Source organism: Tamandua tetradactyla, chromosome 2 (assembly GCF_023851605.1).
Source record: "Tamandua tetradactyla isolate mTamTet1 chromosome 2, mTamTet1.pri, whole genome shotgun sequence".
Lineage (NCBI taxonomy): Eukaryota > Metazoa > Chordata > Mammalia > Pilosa > Myrmecophagidae > Tamandua > Tamandua tetradactyla.
Genome location: NC_135328.1, coordinates 130,123,111 through 130,147,764, shown reverse-complemented (window position 1 = coordinate 130,147,764; position 24,654 = coordinate 130,123,111). Strand labels below are relative to the sequence as shown.

Below are 24,654 nucleotides of genomic sequence, written 5' to 3'. Positions count from 1 at the left end.
CAACCTCCACCTGAAGTGATTAATCATGTTTCACCAGATGAAACTGCAAATGAATGACCTAAAACAAATGGCTTGGAAGATGCTTCTAATTCTTTTCATGAACGACCCCCACCACCCCTCATTTCTTCCAGGCCTATAGCTGAAGTCCCAACACAGTCTTATTGGGCTCCCTTGTACATTGAGAACTCTCTCCTTGTCCTTGATTTTGGACATTTTGACTACCAAGTGTACAGGAATGCTTTTCTTTGAGTTTATCCTTTCCAGGCTGGATGACTTTTATTTCTGTTTCTTGCCTAATTACTTTGTCTAGAACCTCCACTGCAATGTCGAATAGAAGTGGCAGGAATGGACATCCTTGTCTTGTTTCTGATGTTAGAGTGAAATAGTTCCATCTTTAGCCATAAGTATGATATTGGCCATGGTTTTGCATAGATACTCTTTTTAGATTGAGGAACTTCCCTTGTATTCTTAGTTTGTTGAGTTTTTTTTAATCATGAAGGGGTGTTCATTTTTTTTTCGAGTGCTTTTTCTGTGTTTATCTAAATGATTGTGTGGTTTTATCTTTTACTCTATTCTATTGGGATATAATGTACTACATTAACTGAATTATAGGTGTTAAATCAGCCTTGCATTCCTGGCATAGATCTTACTTGGTTGCTTTGCACGTTCCCTTTACATGGTGTTGAAATCAGTCTGCTAGTATTTAGTTGAGATTTTTTATGTCTACATTCATACGACAATTCTGGTGTATAGTTTTCTTTCCTTGTAGTGTCTTTTCTGGCTTTGCTAGCAGGGTAATACTGTCCTGATGAAAGAGTTCACACGTTTTTTTTGAAGAGTTTGTAAAAAATAGGTATTGATTCTTCTTTAAATGGTTTGCTGGAACTGATCAGTAAAGCCATTCAGTCTGGGCTTTTCCTTGTGGGGAGGTTTTTGACTACTGATTGAATCTCTGTTATATGTCTCTACATATTTTCTGTTACTTCTTGAGTTGGATTTTATAGTTTGTAGTTTTCTAGGAATATGTCCATTTTATCCTGGTTATGTAATTGTTACTAAATTCTCTTTTATTTCTGTAAGGTCTGTACTAATGTTACCTCTTTTACCTGATTTTTGTCATTTGAGTCTTTTGTTTTCCTTTGGTCATTCTTGCTGTTCTCTTTCTCGGTGCACTTTTTTTTTTTAAAAATACAGTTTTAGACATATTCACACACCATACAAACCATCCAAAGTATACATTCCCTGGTTCACAGTATCATCACATAGTTGTGCATGCAACCCTATGATTGGTTTTGGAACATTTCCATTACTCTATAAAAGAAATAAAAATAGGGTGGGTGATGGTGGTGCAGTGACAGAGTTCTTGCCTGCCATGCGGGAGATCTGGGATTGATTCCCAGTGCCTGCCGATGTAAAAAAAAAGAAATAAAAATAAAACCTAAATCCTCACATACCTCTTCCCCTCCCCATTATTGATCCATAGTATTGGTATAGTACATTTGTTACTGTTGATGAAAGAGTATTAAAATATTACTGTTAACTATAGCCATAATTTACAGTAGATATATTTTTTCCCATATATTCCTTGATTATAAACTACTTGTAATAGTGTCATATTTGTTCAAGTTCATAAAAGAACTTTAAAATATTGATATATTTTAAATATATATGGGCATTGACTACCACAAGATTCTCTGTTATACACTCACATGTTTTAACTTCTGGCTTTTCTTCTAGTGACACAGATGACTTTAAACTTACTCTTTCCACCACATTCACACACCATTTGGCACTGTTAATTCTTTTCACAGTGATGTACTACCATCACCTCTGTCCATTTATAGACTTTTAAGTTCAACCTAGTAAACATTCTGCAATTCCTCCCCATAGTTTAGCCTTATTCTCTATCCTGGTAAACTGTAATCTATATTTTATGTCTGTGCATTTACGTATTATAATTAGTTTGTATCAGTGAGATCACATAATATTTATCTGACTTATTTTATTTAACATAACGTCCTCAATGTTCATCCACATTGTTGTGTACTTCAGAACTTTATTCCTTCTTACTGCTGCATGATATTCCATTGTATGTATATACCCCATTTTGTTTATCCATTCATCATTTGATGGATACTTGGATTGTTTCCATCTTTTGGCGATTGTGAATAATGCTGCTGTGAATGTCGGTGGGGGATGTCTGTTTGCATCCCTGCTTTCAGATATTCTAGGTATATCCCAAGGAGTAGAATTGCCAGGTCGTAAGGTAACTCTATACTTAGTTTTCTAGGCTGACTTTTATCTCCATTTCCAGGAGGATCATATACTCCCAGTTCCTGAAACTTTTAGGTATAAATTGCATTGCGTTTCAACTTTCTTTTCCACTGGCTGAAGATTCTGCTTTTCCCGCTTTGTTTATTTAGCATTATTACATCCGCTTGCAGTTTTAGAATTTTACTGCCTTTCTCATTTTCTGTATTTTTTTAAATGAACTTTCCTTAAAAAACCTGTTCACAGTCAGTTTTTGCTGAGTATTGGGAGGGATCAAAAGGAAGGCCTGTCCAGCACACTGCCTCTGGAAGACTCACAGCTGTTGTTGGTCATGTTCCCTCCATAATGTTGGAAAGAAAGCCTTACCTAAAAGAGAATAAACACTCACCCAATTGAGGAGAAGAAACGAATTTATTAACAATTTTGCAACGATGGGCATGCAACCGAAACATGGTGGTTGGTGCACCAAATGACAGGAGGCAGCAACATTTATTCCCTAAGCCTAACATGCAGATCCCTCCCATTTCCCCATTGGCTGGGTACTCCAGAGGTTACAGCCTATCTAAGAGGTCTAACTCACATGTTTTTTTCCCATATAAGGAAATGGTGCTGATCCCCAAGCTTACATCAGAATTGCCCCCCTCCCCCTCCAACCATGGAACTGGTCTGAGCTGTTTTTTCAGTCTTTTGTTTAGTAAGTTTTGCTTTCCCCCATCCTGCTCCATTTTGCAAGAAAACTAAACTTAATTTTATTCTTACAGTCTTGGAAGAGCTCTCTCCACCCTGAGGAACTCCCCAATGTTGGGTTGCTTACTGACTTAGAGCCAGTGTCATGCTTGTCCCCAAACCTCTGTGTACCAGTTGTTACTTTATTACATATTATGTGAACCAAGAAATGTAAAAGGCAAAACAGTTATCCTGTAGAAACTAAGTTGAAATACTTTGGAAAAAGTAAGTAAATGTGACTTGCTAAAAACGTTACTGTTGAATTTGTTATAGATGTTTTTACAACTTTAAAAGCCAAAGTGAAGGGTGCACTTGTGGTTCATTGGTAGAATGCTCACCTTCCATGTGGGAGACCCGGGTTTGATTTCTGGACCATGCACCCCCACCCAACCCCTGAAAGAAAACAAGAGAGAAAAGATCATAAATTCTGGGAGAATTCTCTTCTGACTCCACCGTAAAGAGACTTACGTGGAACTTAAAGGGAACTTATGCTGTGATTTTGTGCTTCTGGTGGAGGACCCAGACAAGGCCTGCCCTGCCCGAGTCCTGGTAAGGGTATCCCTAGGTGTGGCTTGGGCACAGATGAAATGCTAAGGCACCTTTATTCTGTTGGGTTCTTGTTTTTTTGTTTTTTTTTTTAAACTTTTGTCATTTCTTATGTTAATTGACTTTTTCCAGTGAACTAACTAGGCATAGCTACATCAGGTGAGAAGGTTACTAATGTATTTCCTGCTAAAAGAAATAAATTAATTTTTATTTAAAATAGATATCATAAGATATTTAAAATGTGTACACTATTAGAACAATAAAAAAGTGGAGGCACTATTTAGAGATCCTGAATAAGATACTTAGTTTTAAAATGCCTCGGGAAGTTGTATTTTATACCAAAACAGTATCTTGAATATTCATGATTTAAAGGTACCAATTGAATACTTGTTATAAAGTAATGTGTTTTTGTATTTTCATTAGTAAATATCTGAACTCATCACTGAAAACACATGCAAATGGAAGGACAGATGGAAAAAAGGTGCCAAATTTCTGCTTAATCACTGTGCATTTCAGGGAGGTACCTGTTTAACTTTTCTGCTTAGATTTTTCTGCCCTTTTTTTGTTGTTACTTTAAAGACTAATATTTATTCAAGAAAGTTGATCCTATACTTTGTGAGGTTAAATTCCTAATACTGTGGAACAGTTTTTAAACTGTTGTAACCTAGTGGCCCTGTTGGTAGGTTTGCTGGTCTTTCTCTTTCTTGGGCTTCCCAAGTTTTGGTGCCCCTTGCCCCCTCAACTGCTGAGCTCTTTTTTTTTTTAATTTTTTTTTTTTTTTTAAATTATTTTGGGGCAGGCCACAGTGGCTCAGTGGCAGTTCTCGTCTGCCATGCTGGAGACCTGGGTTTGATTCCTGGTGCCTGCCCATGCAAAAAAATATACAGATTTTTTTATTGAGATACCAGCATGTACCATACAGTCCATTGAAAGTACGAAGTACAGGCTCACAATAGCATCAAATAGTTTTCTAGTTATCATCATGACCATTTTTAGAACATTTGCATCACTCCAAGAAAAGAAAAAGACAAAAGAAAGAACCCCTACATCTCATACCTCTCCTTCTCATTGACCATTAGTATTGCTATCTACCCTTTTTTTTTTTTGTTACCCCTTATTCCCCCATATCATTTATTTATTTTTTGGTCCTTATATTTTAACTCATCTTTCCATATCCTGGATAAAAGAAGCATTAGATACAACTTTCTCACAATCACAGGGTCACATTGTAAACATTATACCTTTATACAGTCCTCTTCTAGAATCATGGCTACTGGAATACAGTTCAACAGTTTCAGGTACTTCCCTGTAGTTGCTCCAAAACTCCATAAACTGGAACACAGTTCAGCCGTTTCAGGTACTTCCCTCTAGCTGCTCCAATACACTGTAAACTAAAAAGGATATCTATGTAATGTATAAGAATAACCTCCAGGGGTAACCTCTCAACTTTGTTTGAAATCTTTCAGCCACTGAGCCTTTATTTTGTCTCATTTCTCTCTTCCCCCTTTGGCCAAGAAGGCTTTCTCAATCCCTTGATGCTGGGTCCTGGCTCATCAACGTGGGAGCTCTGTCCACGTTGCCAGGGAGATTTACACCCCTGAGAGTCATTGCCCATGTAGTGGGGAGGGCAGCGAGTTTACCTGCTGAATTGCCTTAGAGCGGCCACAACTGACAACAAAAGAGCGTTTCTGGGGGTGACTCTTAGGTATAATCATAAGTAGGCTTAGCTTCTCCTTTGCAGGAATAAGCTTCATAGGGGCAACCCCCAAGATTGAGGGCTCAGCCTGTTGAATGGGTTGTCTCCACTGCTTGTGAGAACGTCAGTAATTACCCAGATGGGGGAAGTTGTTCCTCCTTTCTCCCCAGTCCCCCAAAGGGACTTTGCAAATACTTTTATTATTCTCTGCCGAAATTACTCTGGAATGTATTGGGGTATCACACTGGCCTGTATAAACCAACAAGATATCAGTCCCTTTTCAAGATTACATGTAATTACGGTTTTTTAATCAACTCACATAAAAGTTAAATTAGATAATTAGCTACCAGAAATATAAATTTTGTACAAAATGAGCATCTGTTCCTTTGGTCTTACACAGAATTTGAAGTTTTAAAATGTGGACCATATCATGCTTTATCTTGTATTCTGATTTATGTTAGTCCTATCTAGAGCAGCTTCATTCATGTCTCTAAGAAGTCTGATCACTTTTTCAGTTTTTTTTTTTTAATGTTGCTGCATGGGGTAATGCTGACTTTCATAGCTTCAGTGTTCTAACTCTGAGTCTCAGGCGTCATGTTAAATACCCAGAATTTCAGGGAACATCCAGGTTATACACAAATAGTTCAGTATCTCAGAATTTAGAAATAACAATACAGCCCCAGAACAGATGTGACTGTTGTAAGAGCTTACAATCATGGAACCTTTACAATAGGCCCCAACCTGATAACCATGCTCTCGATTTCAATTCTCTGAGTTTGTACATTATAGTCAGTCTGTATGAGTGAGGTATGATACTATTTGTCTTTTTGTTTCTCCCATTTTATTCAACATACTCTCCTCAAGGTTCATTCACCTAGTTACATGCCTCGCATTTTCATTCTTTCTTGCAGCCACTCAGTTTTCCATTCTATGTATACACCACAGTTCCCCTTCCATTCCTTAGTCCTTGTACCTTTAGATCAGCTCCATTCATTGCAAAACACTGCTGCCATAAGCACCAGTGTACAAATGTCCATTCCTGTCCCCACTCTCAGCTCCTTCAGATATATACCTAGCAACAGGGTTGCAGGATCATATGGCAACCCCACGTCTCGATTCCTGTGGAACTACCACATTACCCTCCAAGGGGCTGCACCTCTCAGCTTCCCTATGAACAATGAATAGGTACATCTCTTTTTCCTCATTTTGTACAGTACTTTTCTTTCTCTGTTCAATTTTAAACAGTTTTATTCACACAACATGCAATCCAACCTAAATATAGAATCAGTGGTTCCTGGTACAATCACATAGCCATGTCTTCACCACCACAGTCTATTTGAGAACATTTCCTTTTCTTTGGCAAAGAATCCATACCCCTCCCTCATATCCCCTGCTTGTTAACTTTTAGTTTTGGCATAATGCCTTTGTTACATTCAGTGGAACCATATTACAATGTTACTGTTGATTATAGACCTTATCTTGCATTGATTGCATTTTGTTCTGTATACCATCCCATTTTCAACACCTTGCAGTGGTGATATTCATTTGTTCTCCCTCATGCAAAAACGTTCTTGTATTTGTACATTTAATCCCTATCATTGCTCACTCTAGGCATTCCTAAGTTATACCGTCTTGGTCTTTATCCTTTATCTTTCCTTCTGGTGTCATAACATGCCTCCAGCCCTCCCTCAACCATACTCACATTCAGCTTCATTCAGTGCACTTACATTAGTGTGCTACCATCAGATAATATTGTGCTATCCATTTTTGAATTTTACCATTAATTTTGTTGCACATTCTGTACTCCTTCAGCACCAAATGCTCAGTCTCTGCCCTCTTTCTATCTGCTGATAACCTGTGCTCTTAACTTTAACTCTCAAAGTTTGCTTGTTAATGTTAGTTTCATATTAGTGAGACTATGCAGTGTTTGTCCTTTTGTGTCTGGCTAATTTTATTCAGCAAAATGTCCTCAAGTTTAATCCATGTTGTTACATGTTTCCTAAACTTTATTCTGTCTTACAGCTGTGTGATATTCTATAGTATGTATATACCACAGCTTGTTTAGCCAGTTATCTGTTGATGGACATTTGGGCTGTTTTCATCTCTTGGCATCACTGTGCAAATGTCTGCTTGTGTCCTTGCCTTTAGTTCCTCTGAATGCATACATAGTAATGGGATTGCTGGCTCATATGGCAATTCTATACTTGGCTTCCTGAGAAACCACCAAACTGCCTTCCAGAGTGCTTGTACCATTTTACATTCACACCAGTAGTGAATAAGTGCCTCTTTTTCCTCATGCTCTTGTGCGCTTGTTTTTTTTTTTTTTTTAAGTTTTTGTTTATTTTATTATTATTATTTGATAATGGCCATTCTTGTGGGTGTGAGATGATATCTCATTGTGGTTTTGAGTTGCATTTCCCTAATGGCCAGTGAAGTTGAGCATTTTTCATAGGCCTTTTAGCCATTTGTTTCCTCTTCTGAAAAATGTCTATTCATATCTTTTGCCTACTTTTTAATTGGGTTGTTTATCTTTTTGTTGTTGAGTTGTAGGATTCTTTATATTCTGGATATTAAGTTCTTATCTGATATATGGATTTCAAATTGTCTTTCATTGCCTAGGCTGCCTATTTACTTTCCTAGCAAAGTTCTTTGATGCACAGTAGCTGTTCTAGTTTGCTAGCTGCTGGAATCCAACACACCAGAGACGGATTGGCTTTTAATAAAAGGGGATTTATTTTGTTGGTTCTTCAGAGGAAGGGCAGCTAACTTTCCACTGAGGCTCTTTCTTACGTGGAAGGCACAAGATGGTCTCTGCTGGTCTTCTCTCCAGGCCCCTGGGTTCCAACAACTTTCCCGGGGTGACTTCTTTCTGCGTCTCCAAAGGCCTGGGCTGAGCTGCAAGTGCTGAGATGAGGAATGCCAAGCTGCTTAGCTCTGCTACATTGCGTTCTCTCATTTAAGCACCAGCCAATTAAGTCAAATATCACTCATTGCAGTAGACACGCCTCCTAGCTGACTGCAGATGTAATTAACAACAGATGAGGTTCACGTACCATTGGCTTATGTCCGCAGCAACAAGACTAGGTATGCTCACCTGGCCAAGTTGACAACTGAATCTAACTAACACAGTAGCATTTAATTTTGAGGTGATTTCGTTTATCAGGGTTGTTTTTGTTTTCATTGCTTGTGCTTTGGGTATAAGGTCTAGGGAACCACCTCCTATCAAAAGATTTATAAGACATTCCCTACATTTTCTTCTTAAAGTTTTATGGTCTTATCTTAATGTTTAGTTCTTTGATCCATTTTGAGTTGATTTTTGCATAAGGTATAAGATATGGGTCCTCTTTCATTATTTTGCATATGGATATCCAGTTCTCCATACACCATTTATTGAAGAGGCTGCTCTATCCCTGTTGGGTTGCCTTTACTGCCTTATCAAATATCGATTGTCCATAGATGAGAGGGTCTGTGAACACTCAGTTTGATTCTGTTGGCCAATATATCTGTCTTTATGCCAGCACCATGGTGTTTTGACCACTGTGGCTTCGTAATATGCTTTAAAGTCATGCAGTGTGAGACCTCCCATTTCATTTTTCTTTCTCAAAATAGTTTTAGCTATTTGGGGAATTCCCTCACCCCCCCGCCCTTTTCCAAATAAATTTGGTTACTGGTTTTTCTGTTCTGCATGGTAAGTTGATGGGATTTTAATTAGTATTGCATTTAATCTTTAAAGCAATTTGGGTAGAAATGGCATCTTAATTCAGTTTATTCTTCCAATCCATTAACATGATATGCCCTTCCATTTATTTAGGTCTTTGACGATTCCTTTTAGCAGTTTGTTGTAGTTTTCTGTGTATAGTCTTTTGTGTCTTTAGTTAAATTCATTACTAAATATTTGAGTGTTTGGTTGCTGTTGGAAATAGAATTTTTTTTTTTATTTCTTCCTCAGATTGCTCATTACTAATGTATAGAAACACTATGAGTTTTCAGTGTTGATCTTGTACCCTACTGCTTTGCTGTATTCATCTATTGGCTCGAGTAGCTTTGCTGTAGATTTTTTGTGTTTTTGTCATAGTATCATGTCATCTGCAAACAGTGAGAGTTTTACTTCTTTCTTTCCAATTTGTATGCCTTTCATTTCTTTTTCTTGCGTGAATATTCTGGCTTCTAGCGCAGTGTTGAATGACAGTGGTGACCATGGGCATCCTTGGCTTGTTCCTGATCTTAGAGGGAAAGCTTTCAGTCTTTCTCCACTGTGTCTGTTAGCTTTTCATATATTCCCTTTATCTTGTTGAATTCCCTTCTATTCCTGTCCTTTAAAGTGTTTTCATCAAGAAAGGATGTTGAATTTTACCAGATGCCTTTTCTGCATCGATTGTGATGATTGTGTGGTTTTCCAGCTTTTATTTATTGATGTAGTATATTACATTAATTGAACCAGCCTTGCATACCTGGAGTAAATCCCACTTGGTCATGGTATATAATGCTTTTAATGTGCTGCTGGATTTGATTTGCAGATATTTTGTTGAGGATTTTTGCATCTATATTCATGAAAGAGATTGGTCTATGAGTTTCTTTTCTTGTATCTCTGTCTGGTTTTGGTATTAGGGTAGTGTTGGTTTGATAAAGTGAGTTAGGTAGGTTTCCCTCCTCTTCCTTTTTTTTTTGAGAGTTTGAGCGGGATTGACACTAATTCTTTCTTGTATGCTTGTTAGAATTCATATGTGAAGCCATCTGTTCCTAGACTTTTCTTTTTTGGGAGTGTCTTGGTGACTGTTTCAATTTCTTAATTGTGATTGGTTTGGTGAGTTTGTCTGTTTCTTCTTGAGTCAGCCTTGTTTGTTCATGCCTTTCTAGGAAGTTGTCCATTTCCTCTACATTGTCTAGTTTATTAGCGTATAGTTGCTCATAGTATCCTCTCATTATCTCCTTTATTTCTGTGGCATCAGTGGTTATGTCCCCTCTCCCATTTCTGGTTTTATTTATTTGCATCCTCTCTTTTTTTGACAGCTAAGGGTCCATCGATTTTATTATTTTCCCAAAGTACCAGTTTTGGTTTTGTTGATTTTTTTTGTTGTTGTCATATTTTCAGTTTCATTTATTTCTGCTGAAATTATCAATATTTCTTTCCTTCTGTTGCTTTGGGGTTAGTTTGCTGTTCGTTCTCTAGTTCTTCCAGTGAACAGCTAATTCTTAGATTTTTGCTCTTTCTTCTTTCTTAATATAGGCATTTAGGGCAATAAATTTCCCTCTCAGCACTTCCTTTGCTGCATCACATAAGTTTTGATATGTTTTGTTTTTATTTTCATTTGCCTCAAGTTATTTGCTGATTTCTTTTTTTTATTTCTTCCTTGATCCTCTGGTTGCTTAAGGGTGTGTTTTTAGCCTCCATATATTTGTGTATTTTCTGGCCCTTTACCTGTTACTGGTTTCCAACTTCACTCCATTATAACTGGAGAAAGTGTTTTGTATAATTTCAGTGTTTTAAAATTTAATGAGACGTGCTTTGTAACCCAACACATAGTGTAGTTTTTGAGAATGATCCATGAACACTTGAGAAAAATGTGTATCCTGCTCTTGTGGGGTATAATATGCTGTAAATGTCTGTTAAGTCTAGTTAATTTATTCAAGGTCTCTTTTTCTTTATCGATCCTCTGTCTTGATGTTCTATTCATTGATAGGAGCGGGCAGTTGATGTCTGTTATGGTAGGGGTGTCTACTTCTCCCTTCAGTGTTGTCATTGTTTGCTGCATGTATGTAGGGCACTCTGGCTTGGTGCATAAATATTTATGATTGTTATGTCTTCTTGATGAGTTATTCCTTTTATTAATACATAGTGTCCCTTGTTTTACATTTGAATTTAATTTGTCTGATATTAATATAGCTACCCGTGCTCTTTTCTGGTTGTTGTTTTCATGAAATTTCTTTTTCCAGCCTTTCACTTTCAATCTGTTTTTTGTCCTTGGGTCTAGGGTGAATCTGTTGTGGACAGCATATATGGGTCCTCTTTTCTAATCCATTCTGCCAGTCTGTGTCTTTTTTTTTTCCTTTTAATATTTTTATTGAGTAATCTTCACACACATACAGTCCAACCATAGTATACAATCAGTGGCTCACAATATCATCACATAGTTATGGGTTCATCACCATGGTCAGTTTTAGAACATCTACATCACTCCACAAAAAAAAATAAAAAGACAAAAGAAAAAACTCATGCATACCATACCCCTTACCCCTCCTTCTCATTGACCATTAGTATTTCCAGTTACCTGATTTATTTTAACATTTTCCCCCCTATTATTTATTTACTTATTTTATCTTTATTTTTTACTCATCTATCCATACTCTGGATAAAAGGAGCATCAGGCTCAAGGTTTCACAATCACACAGTCACATTATAAAAGCTATATACAGTCACCTTCAAGAATCACGGCTCCTGGAACACAATTCAACAGTTTCAGGCATATCCCTCTAGCCACTCCAATACACCATAAACTGAAAAAGGGTATCAATATAATGCATAAGAATAACCTCCAGGATAACCTTTCAATTCTTTCTGAAATCTCTCGCCACTGATACTTGATCTTGTCTCATTCTCTCTTCCCTCTTTTGCTCAAGAAGGCTTTCTTCCATGATGCCAGGTCTCAGCTCATCCCTGGGTGTCATATCCCATGTTTCCAGGGAGATTTACACTCCTGGGAGTCATGTCCCATGTATAGACCTTTCACTTTTAACTTATTTTTGTCCTTGAGTCTAAAGTGGATGTCCTATAGACAGTATATAAATGGGTCCTATTTTTTTAATCCATTCTGCCAGTCTATGTCTTTTGATTGGGAAATTTAATCTATTAACATTTAATTTTACTACTATAAAGATAGGACTTTTTTCTACTTTTTTTTTTTGTATTTTGTATATCATATCTAATTTTTTTTTCTTTTTACCTTTACTGATAGTCTTCATTTCTACACTCTTCTCTAGACCTCTATCTCCTGTCTTTTCCTATCTGCCTCTAGTGCTCCCTTTAGTATATCTTGCAGAGCTGGTCTCTTGGTCACAGATTCTCTCCATGATTGTTTGTCTGAAAATATTTTAATCTCTCCCTCATTGAAGGACAGTTTTGCTGCATATAGAATTCTTTGTTAGTAGTTGTTCTCCTTCAGAATCTTAAATATTTCATACCACTGCCCTCTCACTTCCATGGTTTCTGCTGAGAAATCCACACATAGACTTATTGGGTTTCTCTTGTATGTGTTGGATTACTTTTCTCATACTGCTTTCAGAGTCCTCCCTTTCTCTTTGATATCTGACAATCTTGCTGAGTAAGTGTCTTGGAGTATGTGTAGTTGGATCTATTCTGTTTGGGATATGCTGTCCTTCTTGGATCTTAAATTTTATGTCTTTCATTAGAGATGGGAAATTTTCAGTGATAATTTCTTCCATTAGTCTTTCTCCTTCTTTTCTTCTTCTGGGATATCAACAACATGTATATTTGTGCTCTTCATATTTTCATTCAGTTTCCTGAGACCTGGCTCATATTTTTCCATTCTTTTCCCTGTATTTTCTTTTGTGTATCAGATTTCAGGTGTCTGTTCCTCTAGTTCACCAATCCTTTCTTCAAGTCTGCTGTTGTAGGTTTCCGTTGTTTTTTCATCTCTTGTATTGTGCTTTTCATTCCCTTAAGTTCAGTGATTTGTTTTTTCAAACTTTTGAGTTCTTCTTTATGTTTACCCAATATTTTCTTTATATCCTCCCTTAACTTGTTCATTTAATTTTTGATGTGATTTTCCATGTCTGTTCTAATATCCTGAATTAGTGTGTTCAACTCCTGTATCTCATTTGAAGTATTGGTTTGTTCCTTTGGACCATATCTTCAGTTTTCCTAGTATGATATATTGTTTTTTGCTGGCTTTTAGGCATTTGATTTCCTTGATTAGTTTACTCTGGAGGTTGTTTTCAGTCTTTTACCTAGAATTTTCTTGCTGAATAGCTTTGTTCTCTATCTGTTCTTTGACATTCAGCTCAACTTATTCTTCACAGGTTCTGCTAACTAGTCAGAATTTTTCAATTCTTGTTTTTCTGTTTCTTCCCCTGTCTATATGGAGCCTTTTGTTTTTTTTTTAAATAAGCATCCATCTCCTTAGATATTGTAGACCCCAGTCAGAGATTCCCAAACCAGATGGGTCCACATTTCAGGAGGAAAGAGTATCCAGCATCAGTTTTCCCTGAGGGTGAGACCCAGCAGATTGTCAGACTTTTCTAAGAAGCCTCCAGACTCTCTGCTTTTCCTATCCTGCCCAGCATGTGGTGCTTGTCTGCCTGTGGCTTCCCACCAATGTAAAGTGATGTTGTGCCTTTAATTTCAGTGGACTCTCCCTGCCAGAGGCTGGTTGAGACAGATGTAAGGTAGTAGAATGGCTTTAATTGCTTCTATTTCTAGTCCCTGGGGACTGAATTCCTTGAAGAAGGGATTTCACTGGAGCTGGCCCCCGCCTTTCTCTTGGGGAAGATGCAACCTTTTGGGAATTAACTCCTTTCACCTGACTAGTTACTTGTCTTTTTCAGACATGCCTTAGTGCTGCCCTTGCCTGAGGTACTGCTGAAGCCTGAGAGTGCTTCCAGTTCTATCTAATGAGCTATTAAGGAGTTAAAAAAAAAATTGTTTTCAGAGCCAGAGTCATGCTCCTTGGGTTTGTCAATCAAGAGCGTAAGTTGGTACATGGCTCTGTATATCTCCATGCTTTATGTGCCCCCTTTTCTTGGGGCCCAACCCCTTTCCAGTATTTTGTGCTGTCCAACTTGAAAAGCTTCTGTTGTTTTTGTTTTATTTTTTTCCATCAGCCCTGCCCCCTCTCTGCGAAGGCTAAAACTCCTGATTCCTTTAGTTCTTACTCCAGGTTTAACTGTGCTGAGGGCCTATTTTCAATAGATAAAATTTGTAATTAATTCTGCAATTGAAGCTTGGTTGAGCTAGGCCCTTGCTGCCAGTATAGTTTGTTTCTTTTCCCCTTGGGGAACCCTATCTGCTGTGCTCGTGGGAGAGGGGTGCTGGCCTGCGTGTCTTGGGGGACTTGCAGTTCTCTGTGAGGTCTTTTCCAGTCCACCTGGTCCAGGCTGGTGTGCATGGTGTGTTCAGTCATTGATGCTCCCCCAGCAGTTGTTCTGCACAGTTCCTAGCTATTTACTAGCTGCCCTGGAGGATGAACTAAATTCCATACCTCGCCACTTTGCCATCCCTACTTCCTGCTATACTGAGCTCTTAAATCACCTCTGAAGATAATGGTGCACCTGTACAGTCTTGACCTGTGCTGTGTTGAGTTTTGATCATTTACTATTTTTTTTGGATTCCTTCTTCTTTCTGCCTTTGTCTTTCAGTGGGTCCCACAGCATTTCTTTAGTAATTTTGTCAGCTCCTGGGCATCCTAAGTTGCAGCTCCAGTGTCTTTCTAATCTCAGCGAGCCACTTCCTGCCTGTTGGATATAGCCCCAGAATGAGCTTCCCACACCCTCTGCTACTGCTACCCGTTTCCTTATATCTTTTCCATAGAGAAAGCTCTCTGTTATCTTTGTCATCTTAGCCTAATTGATGCTTAGCAAATATTCATTAGATGAATAAATCATTAAATATATAGCTCAGTGGGAATTCAGAGACTTGAAATTCCCTTCTTTCACACAAAATCAGGTAATTCCCTGTTATTCCCAGAAGCATGAACAGTCGATACCAGTGGAAGGCTAAGTATCGCCAGGGCCTGCATACACCCGCACCTACACTGGTGAACATATGCCAGACATGTGTGCAGACCTAGTGTGTGCGCACTGACCTGCTGGCTCACCAGGTGCTCATCCTTTGCACAGAGCTCTGCCCCCTCACTTTTTTCTTTCTTTTTTTTTTTTAGTATTTCAGACAAAGGCTTTATTTCAGGGAGAAACAGAGCTGCTGCACAGCCTTTCAAGAGAAAAATGGCCATTCCGAGGTGGCAAGGAATATGGTTTTTACAGCTTAAGGTTGGGGGTTGGGCGTTGGAGGCAAGGGTTAGGTAAGTTTCTATTGTCTAGTTTTTAGGATTAAATTGGGGGCAAGGGTTAGGTAAGTTTCTATTGTCTAGCTTTCAGCATTAGGTTGGGGGTTTGGGGGCAAGAGTTAGGTAAGGTCCTATTATCTAGTTTTCAGATTTAGGAGCTTAAATTAGGAGTTGGCAGTGCTTCACTGGTAAGGTTAAAATGTAAGCTCTGCCTGAAGCATGCAGGGTTGTAATTGTCTTCTGCAGGGGTGGAGGGGGTAAGGATGGAGATTGAGTAATGGGGGTTATTATAAGAGTCTCCCCCCTCACATTTTGCTGTGTTTTTGTGTAGAATGCTTTTTGTCGAGGTTTCCCTGTGATTTATTATTTATTTGAATAATAGAATTTTTCTTATTTCATAATCTAAAGACAAGTATCAATAACTGATATTGTTTAGCTGCCTGCTTGTGTTACCTGGACTGTTTCATTTCATTTGGACTGAAATGGCCTGTGCCTTCTCCCTTGCTTTTGGTATATTCTTGTGGTAACATTTAAATAGCAGCCGCAGGATGTATTTGAGGTATAAATGTAGGTTGACTGTAGAGGGAAAACATCTGCAATCATGCAAGTCCCTCTAACCTCACAAGCAGGAGGAAGCTTGAAAACTAGAAGTGATGTGTTTGTGGGGGCGTAGGTTCAGAGAACAGCATGTGCAGAACAAATTATATTTGAATTTCAAAATGTACATAACCTTTTAATTCAGTCTTGGTAATAGAGTGATGTTAGCTTTGTAAAATTTGTTAGATAGCATTCCTTTTTCCTTTTTTTTTTTTTTGAAGAATTTGGACAGCACTGATCTTAGTTCTTTTGGAATGTTTGATAAAACTCCCCTGTGAAGCCATCTTTGAAGCTTTTCTTTGTGGGAAGATTTTTGATGACTGATTGAGTCTCTTTATTTGTAATTTTTTTTTGCAGTCTTCTATTTCTTCTCGAGTCAGTGTAGATAGTGCATGTGTTTCTGTGAATTTGTCTATTTCATCCAAGTTGTCTAGTTTGTTGATGTATAATTTTGTTCCTCTTATGATTTTTTTAATTTCTGCAAGATCCGTGGTAATGATCCCCCTCTCATTTCTGATTTTGTTTATTTGCATCCTCTCTCTTTTTTTCTTTGTTAGTCAGGCTAGGGTACCAATCAACTTTTGGATTTGTTGATTTTTGTTTTTTGTTTTTGTTCCCCAGTTCATTTCTCCTTGCATCTTTGATATTTCTCTTCTCTTACTTACTTCTGGTTTAGTTTGCTATTCGTTTTCCATTTTCTCCAGGTGTACAGAATGTCCTTGATTTTTATTCTTCTTTTTAGAAGTAGGCATTTATGGCAGTAAATTTCCTTTTCAGCACTGCCTTTGCTTTCAGTCTATTTGTGTCCTTGGGTCTAAGATGCATTTCTTGTAAACAGCATATAGATGAATTATATTTCTAATCCAATCTGCCAGTCTGTATCTTTTAATTCATCAGTTTAGTCTGCTGATACTCAAAGTTAATTCTGTAAAAGCAGTTCTTGAATCTACCCTTTTACTTTTATTTGCCAGATCTTTGTATTCTTTTCATTCTCTCTTTTTATCTATCAAATTACCCTTACTCTGGTACTCTTCAATTTTGTGCTCTCCTCCAGACCTCCCTCTCCTGTCTTCCCCCACCCCCACCCCCGCTGACAGGACTCCTTTTAGTATTTCTTATAGGGCAGTGTGCTTCTTGACTCATTCTCTCAGTCTTTGTTTTTGAGGATTTTAATCTCTCCCTCAATTTTCAAGGACAACTTAGCTGGATAAAGAATCTTGGCTGGATGCCTTTCTCATTCAGTATTTTAAATATATTGTACCACTGCTTTCTTGCCTCCATGGGGCCTGTTGAGTATCAAACTCAGTCTTACGTGTTTTCCCTTGTATATAGTAGATCACTTTTCTTATGCTGCTTTCAGGACTTTCTGCTTCTCTTCAACATTTGACCGACTAGTATGTATCTTGGGGTAGGCCTATTTGAATTTATTCTATTTGGGGTTCATTGGGCCTCTTTGATTTACATATTTGTATCTTTTATAAGGTTTGTGAAGATTCCACTGATTATATGTTCAACTAACCTCCCCACCCCTCTATTCTTCTCCTTCTGGGTCTCCAGTGATTCTTATATTTGCGCATGTTTTATTATCAATCATTTCCCTAAGATCCAGTTCCATTTTTTTCCATCTTTCTTGCCATTTGTTCTTTTGTGCACTCTAGTTCAGTTGTTCTTTCTTCTGAATCACATGTTGTTCTTTCTGCTTCTTTGAATGTGCTATCGTATGTCTCTAGTATGTTTCTAATTTGATTTACTGTATATTCATCTCTAAGATCTGTCATTTTTCAGTTTAATCTTTCACATTCTTCTTTATGCTCTTCTGGTGTCGTCCTGATATCCTTTATTCCTTTATAAATAGCTTTTAGTATTTGTTCCGTATTCTGTGTCCTGGCTGGAGTTTTGATTTGTTCATTTGCCTGGGCCATTTCTGCCTGGATCTTCACATGATTTGTGATTTTCTCTTGTGTTTGTGGTGTTTGATTATCTTGATTAGGTTATTTTCCAAATTGGTTTCCTTCACTTGTCTAAAGTTTTCTGTTTACTAGTTTTTTACTGAATATTCCCTTTTGCACTTAGTTTGTCATCAATTCCCATCAGACCAAGGCCTGTATCTCATGTGGAGGGTATAGTTCTACTTGAGGGAAGGTCTATTAAAATCTGTGCAGGATTGCCCTAGTTCCGTGGCAGAACGTCCTCCTGCCATATTGTACACCCAGGCTTAATTTCTGCCTCGTGAACCCACCCCCTCCCCCCAAATCAGTAACTATATCTCAGCAATAGTAGGCCCTGAAATCAGGAGACACCCCCTGGGAACGAACTCAGACTGGTGCCCATGGACAATAGAGAAAAATTTCAAGAATAGAAGATTAAAAATCAATTAAAAATATTTAAATATATAAATAAAAATAAAAATATAGAATAAATATATTTTTAAAAACCTAAATAGATAGGGAGTCTGCTACCCTGTGGCTCCTGAGCCCCTCCTTCCTTAGTTCGATTGCAGGGCTGGAAGATGATGTGTATGGTGAGGGCTGCTCCTGGTGGGCGGTGGGGTGGCTGCCCTTGGCATGGCACTGGGGAGCTGCTGATCACTGTGGGAGAGTTCTTAATCACAAACTATATTTCTTTAAGATACGTAAATGTTCTGGTTTTGTTTCAGTTTGGTTTTTCTGAATGAGCTTTGTAGTTTGAATCTTTCACGGAATTTGCCCATTTCATCATAGTTTTCAAATTCATAGGCATAATGTTGTTCATTATATTCTGTTGTTTTTCTTTCAATATGTGTAAAATCTGGAGTTATATTTTACCGCTCTCATTTTTGATCTGGGTAAATCATGTGTGTTCTCTCTGTTTTTTTCACATCTGGCTAGAGGTTTATCAGTTTTATTGATCTTCTCTAAAAAAGCAAGTTTTGGTTTCATCAGGTTTTTTTTTTTCTATTTCATTTTGTTTCCCTCTGATTTTTGTTATTTCTTTTCTTCCATTTATTCTTGATTATTTTGCTCTTCTTTTTGTAATTTCTTAAGGTGAATGCTAAACCTTCACTTGTTTCCTAATATGGGTGCTTAGCGCTGTGAGTTTCCTTCCAATAGTGCGTTAACAATATCCCACACATTATAGCATGTTGTGTTTTCATTTTCTAATTTCCTTTTTGATTTCTTTGTTCCAAGTGTTATTTAGAAGTGTGTTGTGTAGTTTTCAGATAGTTGTGGATTTTTTCAGATCTCTTTCTGTTGTCGATTTTAAATTTCGTTCCATTGTGGTCAGAAAGCATAATTTACTGGACTTAAATAGTTTTAAATTTATTGAGATTTGTTTATTTGGCCTTGAAATATGGTCTCTCTTGGTAAATGCACTTGGGAAGATTGTGCATTTATTCTAGAAATGTCAGTTGGCTTAAGTTGCATTAATTTGTGTTCTATTCTTCCTGATTTTACTTTTCTACCAGGTATTGAGAGAGAGAGATTGCTACTATAATTGTGGGTTTTAAGATTTCCCCTGTCAGTTCTTTCAGTTTTTGCTTCTTATATTTTGATGCTTTTTATTAACTGTACCCTTTATTATTATGGAATAACATTCTGTATCCCTTGTAATATTCCTTGTTCTGTAAGGTACTTTGATATTAAAGTAGCCATTCCAGCTTCCTTTAAAATTAGTTTTTGTATAGTGCACATTTTCCATCTTTATACTTTTTTTTTTTATTTTTATTTCTGGGCTCTCAATTTTATTCCATTAGTCTGTATATGTAGTCTTTTTTTTTTTTATCATCACTTAGTTGCATATTCATCATTTCTTAGAACATTTGCATTAATTCAGAAAAAGAAATAAAAAGACAATAGAAAAAGAAATAAAACGAACACAGGAAAGAAAAAAGAAAAAAAAGATTATACCTACCATACCCCTTACCCCTTGCTTTCATTGATCACTAGCATTTAAACTAAATTTATTTTAGCATTTGTTCCCCCTATTATTTATTTTTATTCCATATGTTCTACTCCTTTGTTGACAAGGTAGATAAAAGGAGCATCAGACACAAGGTTTTCACAATCACACAGTCAGATTGTGACAGCTGTATCATTATTCAGTCATCCTCAAGAAACATGGCTACTGGAACACAGCTCTACATTTTCAGGCAGTTCCCTCCAGCCTCTCCATTACATCTTGAATAACAAGATGATATCTACTTGATGCATAAGAATAATCTCCAGGATAACCTCTCGACTCTGTTTGGAATCTCTCAGCCATTGACACTTTGTCTCATTTCCCTCTTCCCCCTTTTGGTCGAGAAGGTTTTCTAAATCCCTTGATGCTAAGTCTCGGCTCATTCTAGGGTTTTCCCTTATACTTTTTTAATCCATGTTTATCATTAAGTTTAATATGCATTTATTCTAGCCATGTTGTTTATCATTTACTTTTTATCCGTCTGACCTTCAATTAGAGTATTCCTCCATTTACATATTTATTAGCATTTTCTGTTTCCATTTCAGTATATTGTGTGTTTATATCATTTGTCCTTTTTTACAATTAGGCTTTCTTATTTTTCTTGTTGATAAAAGCAGCTTCTTCTAACTAAATATTAATCCCTTCTCAGTTTTGGAAATTGCAGTTTTGTTCTCCCATTGTTTAAATATGTTCTCTTCCAATGTAGTCAGATTTGTGTTTTTGTTGTTGAGGATATGATTTATACCTTTGATGATTTACAAATCTTTCCTGTTGCTAGACTGCAAATCTATACTTTTTGTATTTTCCTTTATTAACTTTGAGATTTTTAAATCATCTCATTTCTTGAACTTAAGTGTGCAGAAGAATCTCCTAGAGATTTTGTTAGGACTCAGATATGTACACTCCACCTTCAGAGATTCAGATTCAGCAGGTCTGGGGCGGGACCTAAGAATTTGCATATCTCATCAACTTTCTGCTTAGCAGCAAGGTTTTCCTTGATCCAACTTTGAGTGACAGGGTTCTGGGACCCACCTTTGCCTGTGGGGTCATATAGGGACCTACATAAATTATCCTGTTGCAGTGAGCCTTTCTCCTTTACTATTCTTTTCATGATTTACTTTGGCATATGTGAACATTTATTCTTCCCAGTGCTTTTAGAGTAAGTTTATGGACTTCCTAGGGATGCTAATGGGAATTTTGAATGGGATATCATTGAAGTTATAGATTTAATTTGAGGGAACTTAATTTAATGTCTTTATTTGTCATCACCTTCAAAAGCATGGCCTGTCTTTTATTTAATAATTTTTCCTCCATAAAGGCCTTCATTAATCTTGGTTTAACCTAATTCCTGTGTCCTTTATAGCTTTCAGTGCTTTTGTGAATAGTATCTTATTTTTCCCTCTTGTTTTCTAGTTAATATTTTCTAGTTGTTATTATTAGTTTGGAGAAATGCTGTGATTTCTGTAACTTGATTTCAAATTCTGTGGTTTTATTATACTTTTATGTTTTAATTGCCGATTGATTCTACTTGTTTTAATTAGAGGATGCCATCAGTTGTAAATAACAATTTTATCCCTTCTTTTCCAGTCCTTACACCCTCCTTTCCTTTTCTTTCCCTTTAAGTTACCTAGCACCTTCCTTTGTGTGTTAATCATTAGTGGTGCTGGTGGCTGTCCTCATGCTATTTCTTTTTTTTTTTTTATTTTTTATTTTTTTACATGGGCAGGCACCAGGAATCGAACCCCCGTCCTCTGGCATTGCAGGCAAGCATTCCTGCCTGCTGAGCCACCGTGGCTCACCAAAAAACTCATGCTATTTCTGATCTTAAATGGAATTTACTTAATATTTCTCGCATAAGTAAATGTTTGCTGCAGATCTTGTATATAGCCTCCTGTTCTGTTTTGCCTAATGTTTTTTTCTTTCAGTCATTAATATAGACGTTTTTTCTTTCAGAAACTATTTATTGAGCACATAGTTTATGCCAGGCCCTTATGTGCTCATGATACAATTGTGAACAAAGATATAATAAATATAATAAATACTAAAGTATAGAATATGTTAGGTGATTAATAAAAAAATAAAGTGGAGTAAAAGTGACAGTTCTGGGTTTCAGGCTTGGTTCAGCACTCTTTCTGTATCCAGTGATGTCATATGGGAGCTTTCTGTTTTAGTCCATCAGCAAGGTTAAATATATCTGTAGATTTTCTGATATAAAATTAGTTTCTTATTTCTGACTGGTCTTGAGTAACACCTTTCAATGTTATTTAGAGGAGAGAGCTTTTACCGAGAACATATGCTTAAACCAGCGGTTTTTGATGTTGTTGTTTTTTGTTTTTGTTTTTGTTTTTGCATGGGCAGGCACCAGGAATCAAACCTGGGTCTCCGGCATGGCAGGTGAGGAGTCTGCCTGCTAAGCCACGGTGGCCCGCCCTAAACCAGCCGTTTTAAACTGGGCTTCTTACTGATATGCTAAAAACAATACCTTTCTTCTGAATATATCACCCATGTTCTTTGTCTCAGTTTGTACTTATGAGCTGTTTTTGAAGCTGTAAATAAGTCTCAATTTTATCTTGTAGTGGTGAACTTGTTCCTGGTAGATATGTATGTCTTTGAAATTTGTGTTTTGAATTCTTGCCATCTTTTTTAGTTCAATAGGTTGTCTTTATTTTGTGCCTCTGACCACAGACTGTGTGCTCCTCTTGCTTCGTTATGTTCTCTGGGGGCCAGCAGGCAGGCAGCTGGACACCGCTTCTCAGAGAGGGCTTCTTTTTTATGGTTTGGGTCTTTTCAAACTTAACTCACTAACCTTCATAGTTAATGTTGAAGGTGTAGTTTTGTAATTGATCTGTTTGAACTTAAGCATTTGTTCATATATGAAATGAAAAGGTTTTCCATGCAGCAGTTTTATATAAATCAAAGACTTGGTGAAGACTGCTTTGTCATGGGTGGTGTTTGCCATCTCAGGTGCCAACAGCCACTGACGTGCCTTTCTGTTTTGTCCACAGAGGCATCGATGGCTGCCGATGAAGGTTTGGCTGAGAAACAGGGAGGAGAGGCACACATGGCAGCAGATGGTGAAACCAATGGGTCTTGTGAAAAAAATGATGGCAGCAGTTATCCAAATGCAGCAAAACACACTCAGGAGAATTCAAAAGTCAGCTCACAGGACGGCACCAACAAACTAACCCGGATTGCGGAAAATGGAATTTCAGAGAGAGACACTGAAGTGGGAAAGCAAAATCATGTCAGAGGTGAGGACTTCACACAGACTTCCATCATGGGGAGCAATGGATACTTCTTAAATAAACCACCTCTGCAAGAGCAGCCCATACGGACTACCAGCGCGCTGACTTCTTCGCTTTCTGGCCATGCGGCAAAAACCCTTCCTGGAGGAGCTGGTAAAGGGAGGACTCCAGTTTCTTTCTCTCAGATGCCAGCCGCAATGCCCACCAAGCTTGGGGAAGGGAGTAAAGATGCAGATGAGAAGAAGCCTGCACCCCCAGGCCCTGACGTCAAGGTTCACCGAGCTCGGAAGACCATGCCGAGATCCACTCTGGGCCTGGTAATGTGTCCCCTGTTGTGCATGGTGCTGCTTCTTTTATCCTTTCTTGCTGTTTCCTTTTTTTCTCTTTCTTTTAAATTTGTTGACTATGAGTGGACTTTAGTGAATTAAGAAGAAGGGTTAATAAAATGGCAGTGGCCATCCAGGAAGTGGTTCCTTGGCCCTGTTAAGAGTAAGGGCTGCCATTAGTGGCTTCTGGCATAAGGGACAGAACCAGCAACCTTTAGGCCTCTGTCTTGGCCTTTGCTCTCCCTGTAAAATTCCATCCCCTCCGTGTGCTATCAGAGACCATTTCCACTTCTAGCTAGAGAAGGCTCAGCACCCCCTCCTCTTTCCATGGGAATGTGTAGCTGTGAGGTTGGCCAGGCCCACGGTGTGCTGGAGGTGAAGGAAGAAGAGGGTTCTTCAGCAGTGCCTCCCAGCCTCCATCCTCACCCTGAGCTGCCGTCTTGAGGTTCTAAGTTGAGAACAGTAAGTCTTGTCCCATGAATATTTAACACAGGAAATACTGAAATTTAACACTCAGTCTATTGTTCGTTTATTTTTTTAATTTTTTTTTTTTTTTTTTTTTTTTTTTTTGCTTTTAAGCCTGTCACCATCTCTTAGGTGGTTGTATATGTGATAAAAAGTTTGTGAATACTTGCATGTCTGAAAATGTCTTTATTTTGCTCCCAGTTGTCTGTTAATTTGGCTGGGGATGAATTTTAGGTTTATAATCTTATTCCCATGGAATTTATTTTATTTGACATTGCTGACATGGATATTGTCCTTCATTTGTGCCTCACCTCCTCTTTCCTCTTTGCAAGCTTTTAGGGTTTCATGATGTGTATCAAGCCTTTTGCCCATGAGGATTTGTGTCTTTCTTCATTTCTAAGAAAATGTTTTGTATAATTTCTGTCTTTCCATTTTATTCTTAAGGAATTCTTTTTAGATGCACATTGGCTCTTCAGCTACATTGGATAATTCTTTGGCTCTGATTTTCACTTGCTAATTTAGTTCTTCATCTTTTTGCATTCTTACTGTTCATTCAATATATTGAGATTTTTATTTTGACAATTATTTTTCATATCAAGAGCTTCAATTAGTTCTTTTAATTTTACAAAGCCTGTGTTCTTAATTATTTATATGTGTTCTGTATATATATATATACACACACACATAAATATATGTATATATATTATTAGAAAAGTTATAGATTCATAGAAAAATCATGAAGAAAACACAGAGTATCCCTTTAAAGTTCCTTACATTCACAGTTTTCTCTGTTAATCCTTTGCTTAGTGTGGGCCCTTTGTTAC

The 24,654-nt window shown here is 37.5% G+C and overlaps 1 protein-coding gene and 1 long non-coding RNA gene across 10 annotated transcripts in view; one reads left to right on the top strand and one right to left on the bottom strand.

Moving 5' to 3' along the window:
• EHMT1 (euchromatic histone lysine methyltransferase 1) overlaps positions 1–24,654 on the top strand; it is a 342,941-nt gene that overhangs the window by 134,084 nt on the left and 184,203 nt on the right. For all 8 annotated transcript variants that reach the window (XM_077148874.1, XM_077148878.1, XM_077148873.1 and 5 more), the window contains one exon: positions 22,800–23,356. In XM_077148874.1, coding sequence (XP_077004989.1) covers positions 22,800–23,356 — 557 coding nt within the window. The remainder of the gene's footprint in view (positions 1–22,799; positions 23,357–24,654) is intronic.
• LOC143673860 (uncharacterized) overlaps positions 2,938–24,654 on the bottom strand; it is a 32,687-nt gene continuing 10,970 nt past the window's right edge. For both annotated transcript variants that reach the window (XR_013170745.1, XR_013170746.1), the window contains 2 exons: positions 4,785–4,934; positions 2,938–3,390 (listed from right to left, as the gene is read on the bottom strand). This is a non-coding gene — a long non-coding RNA (uncharacterized LOC143673860). The remainder of the gene's footprint in view (positions 3,391–4,784; positions 4,935–24,654) is intronic.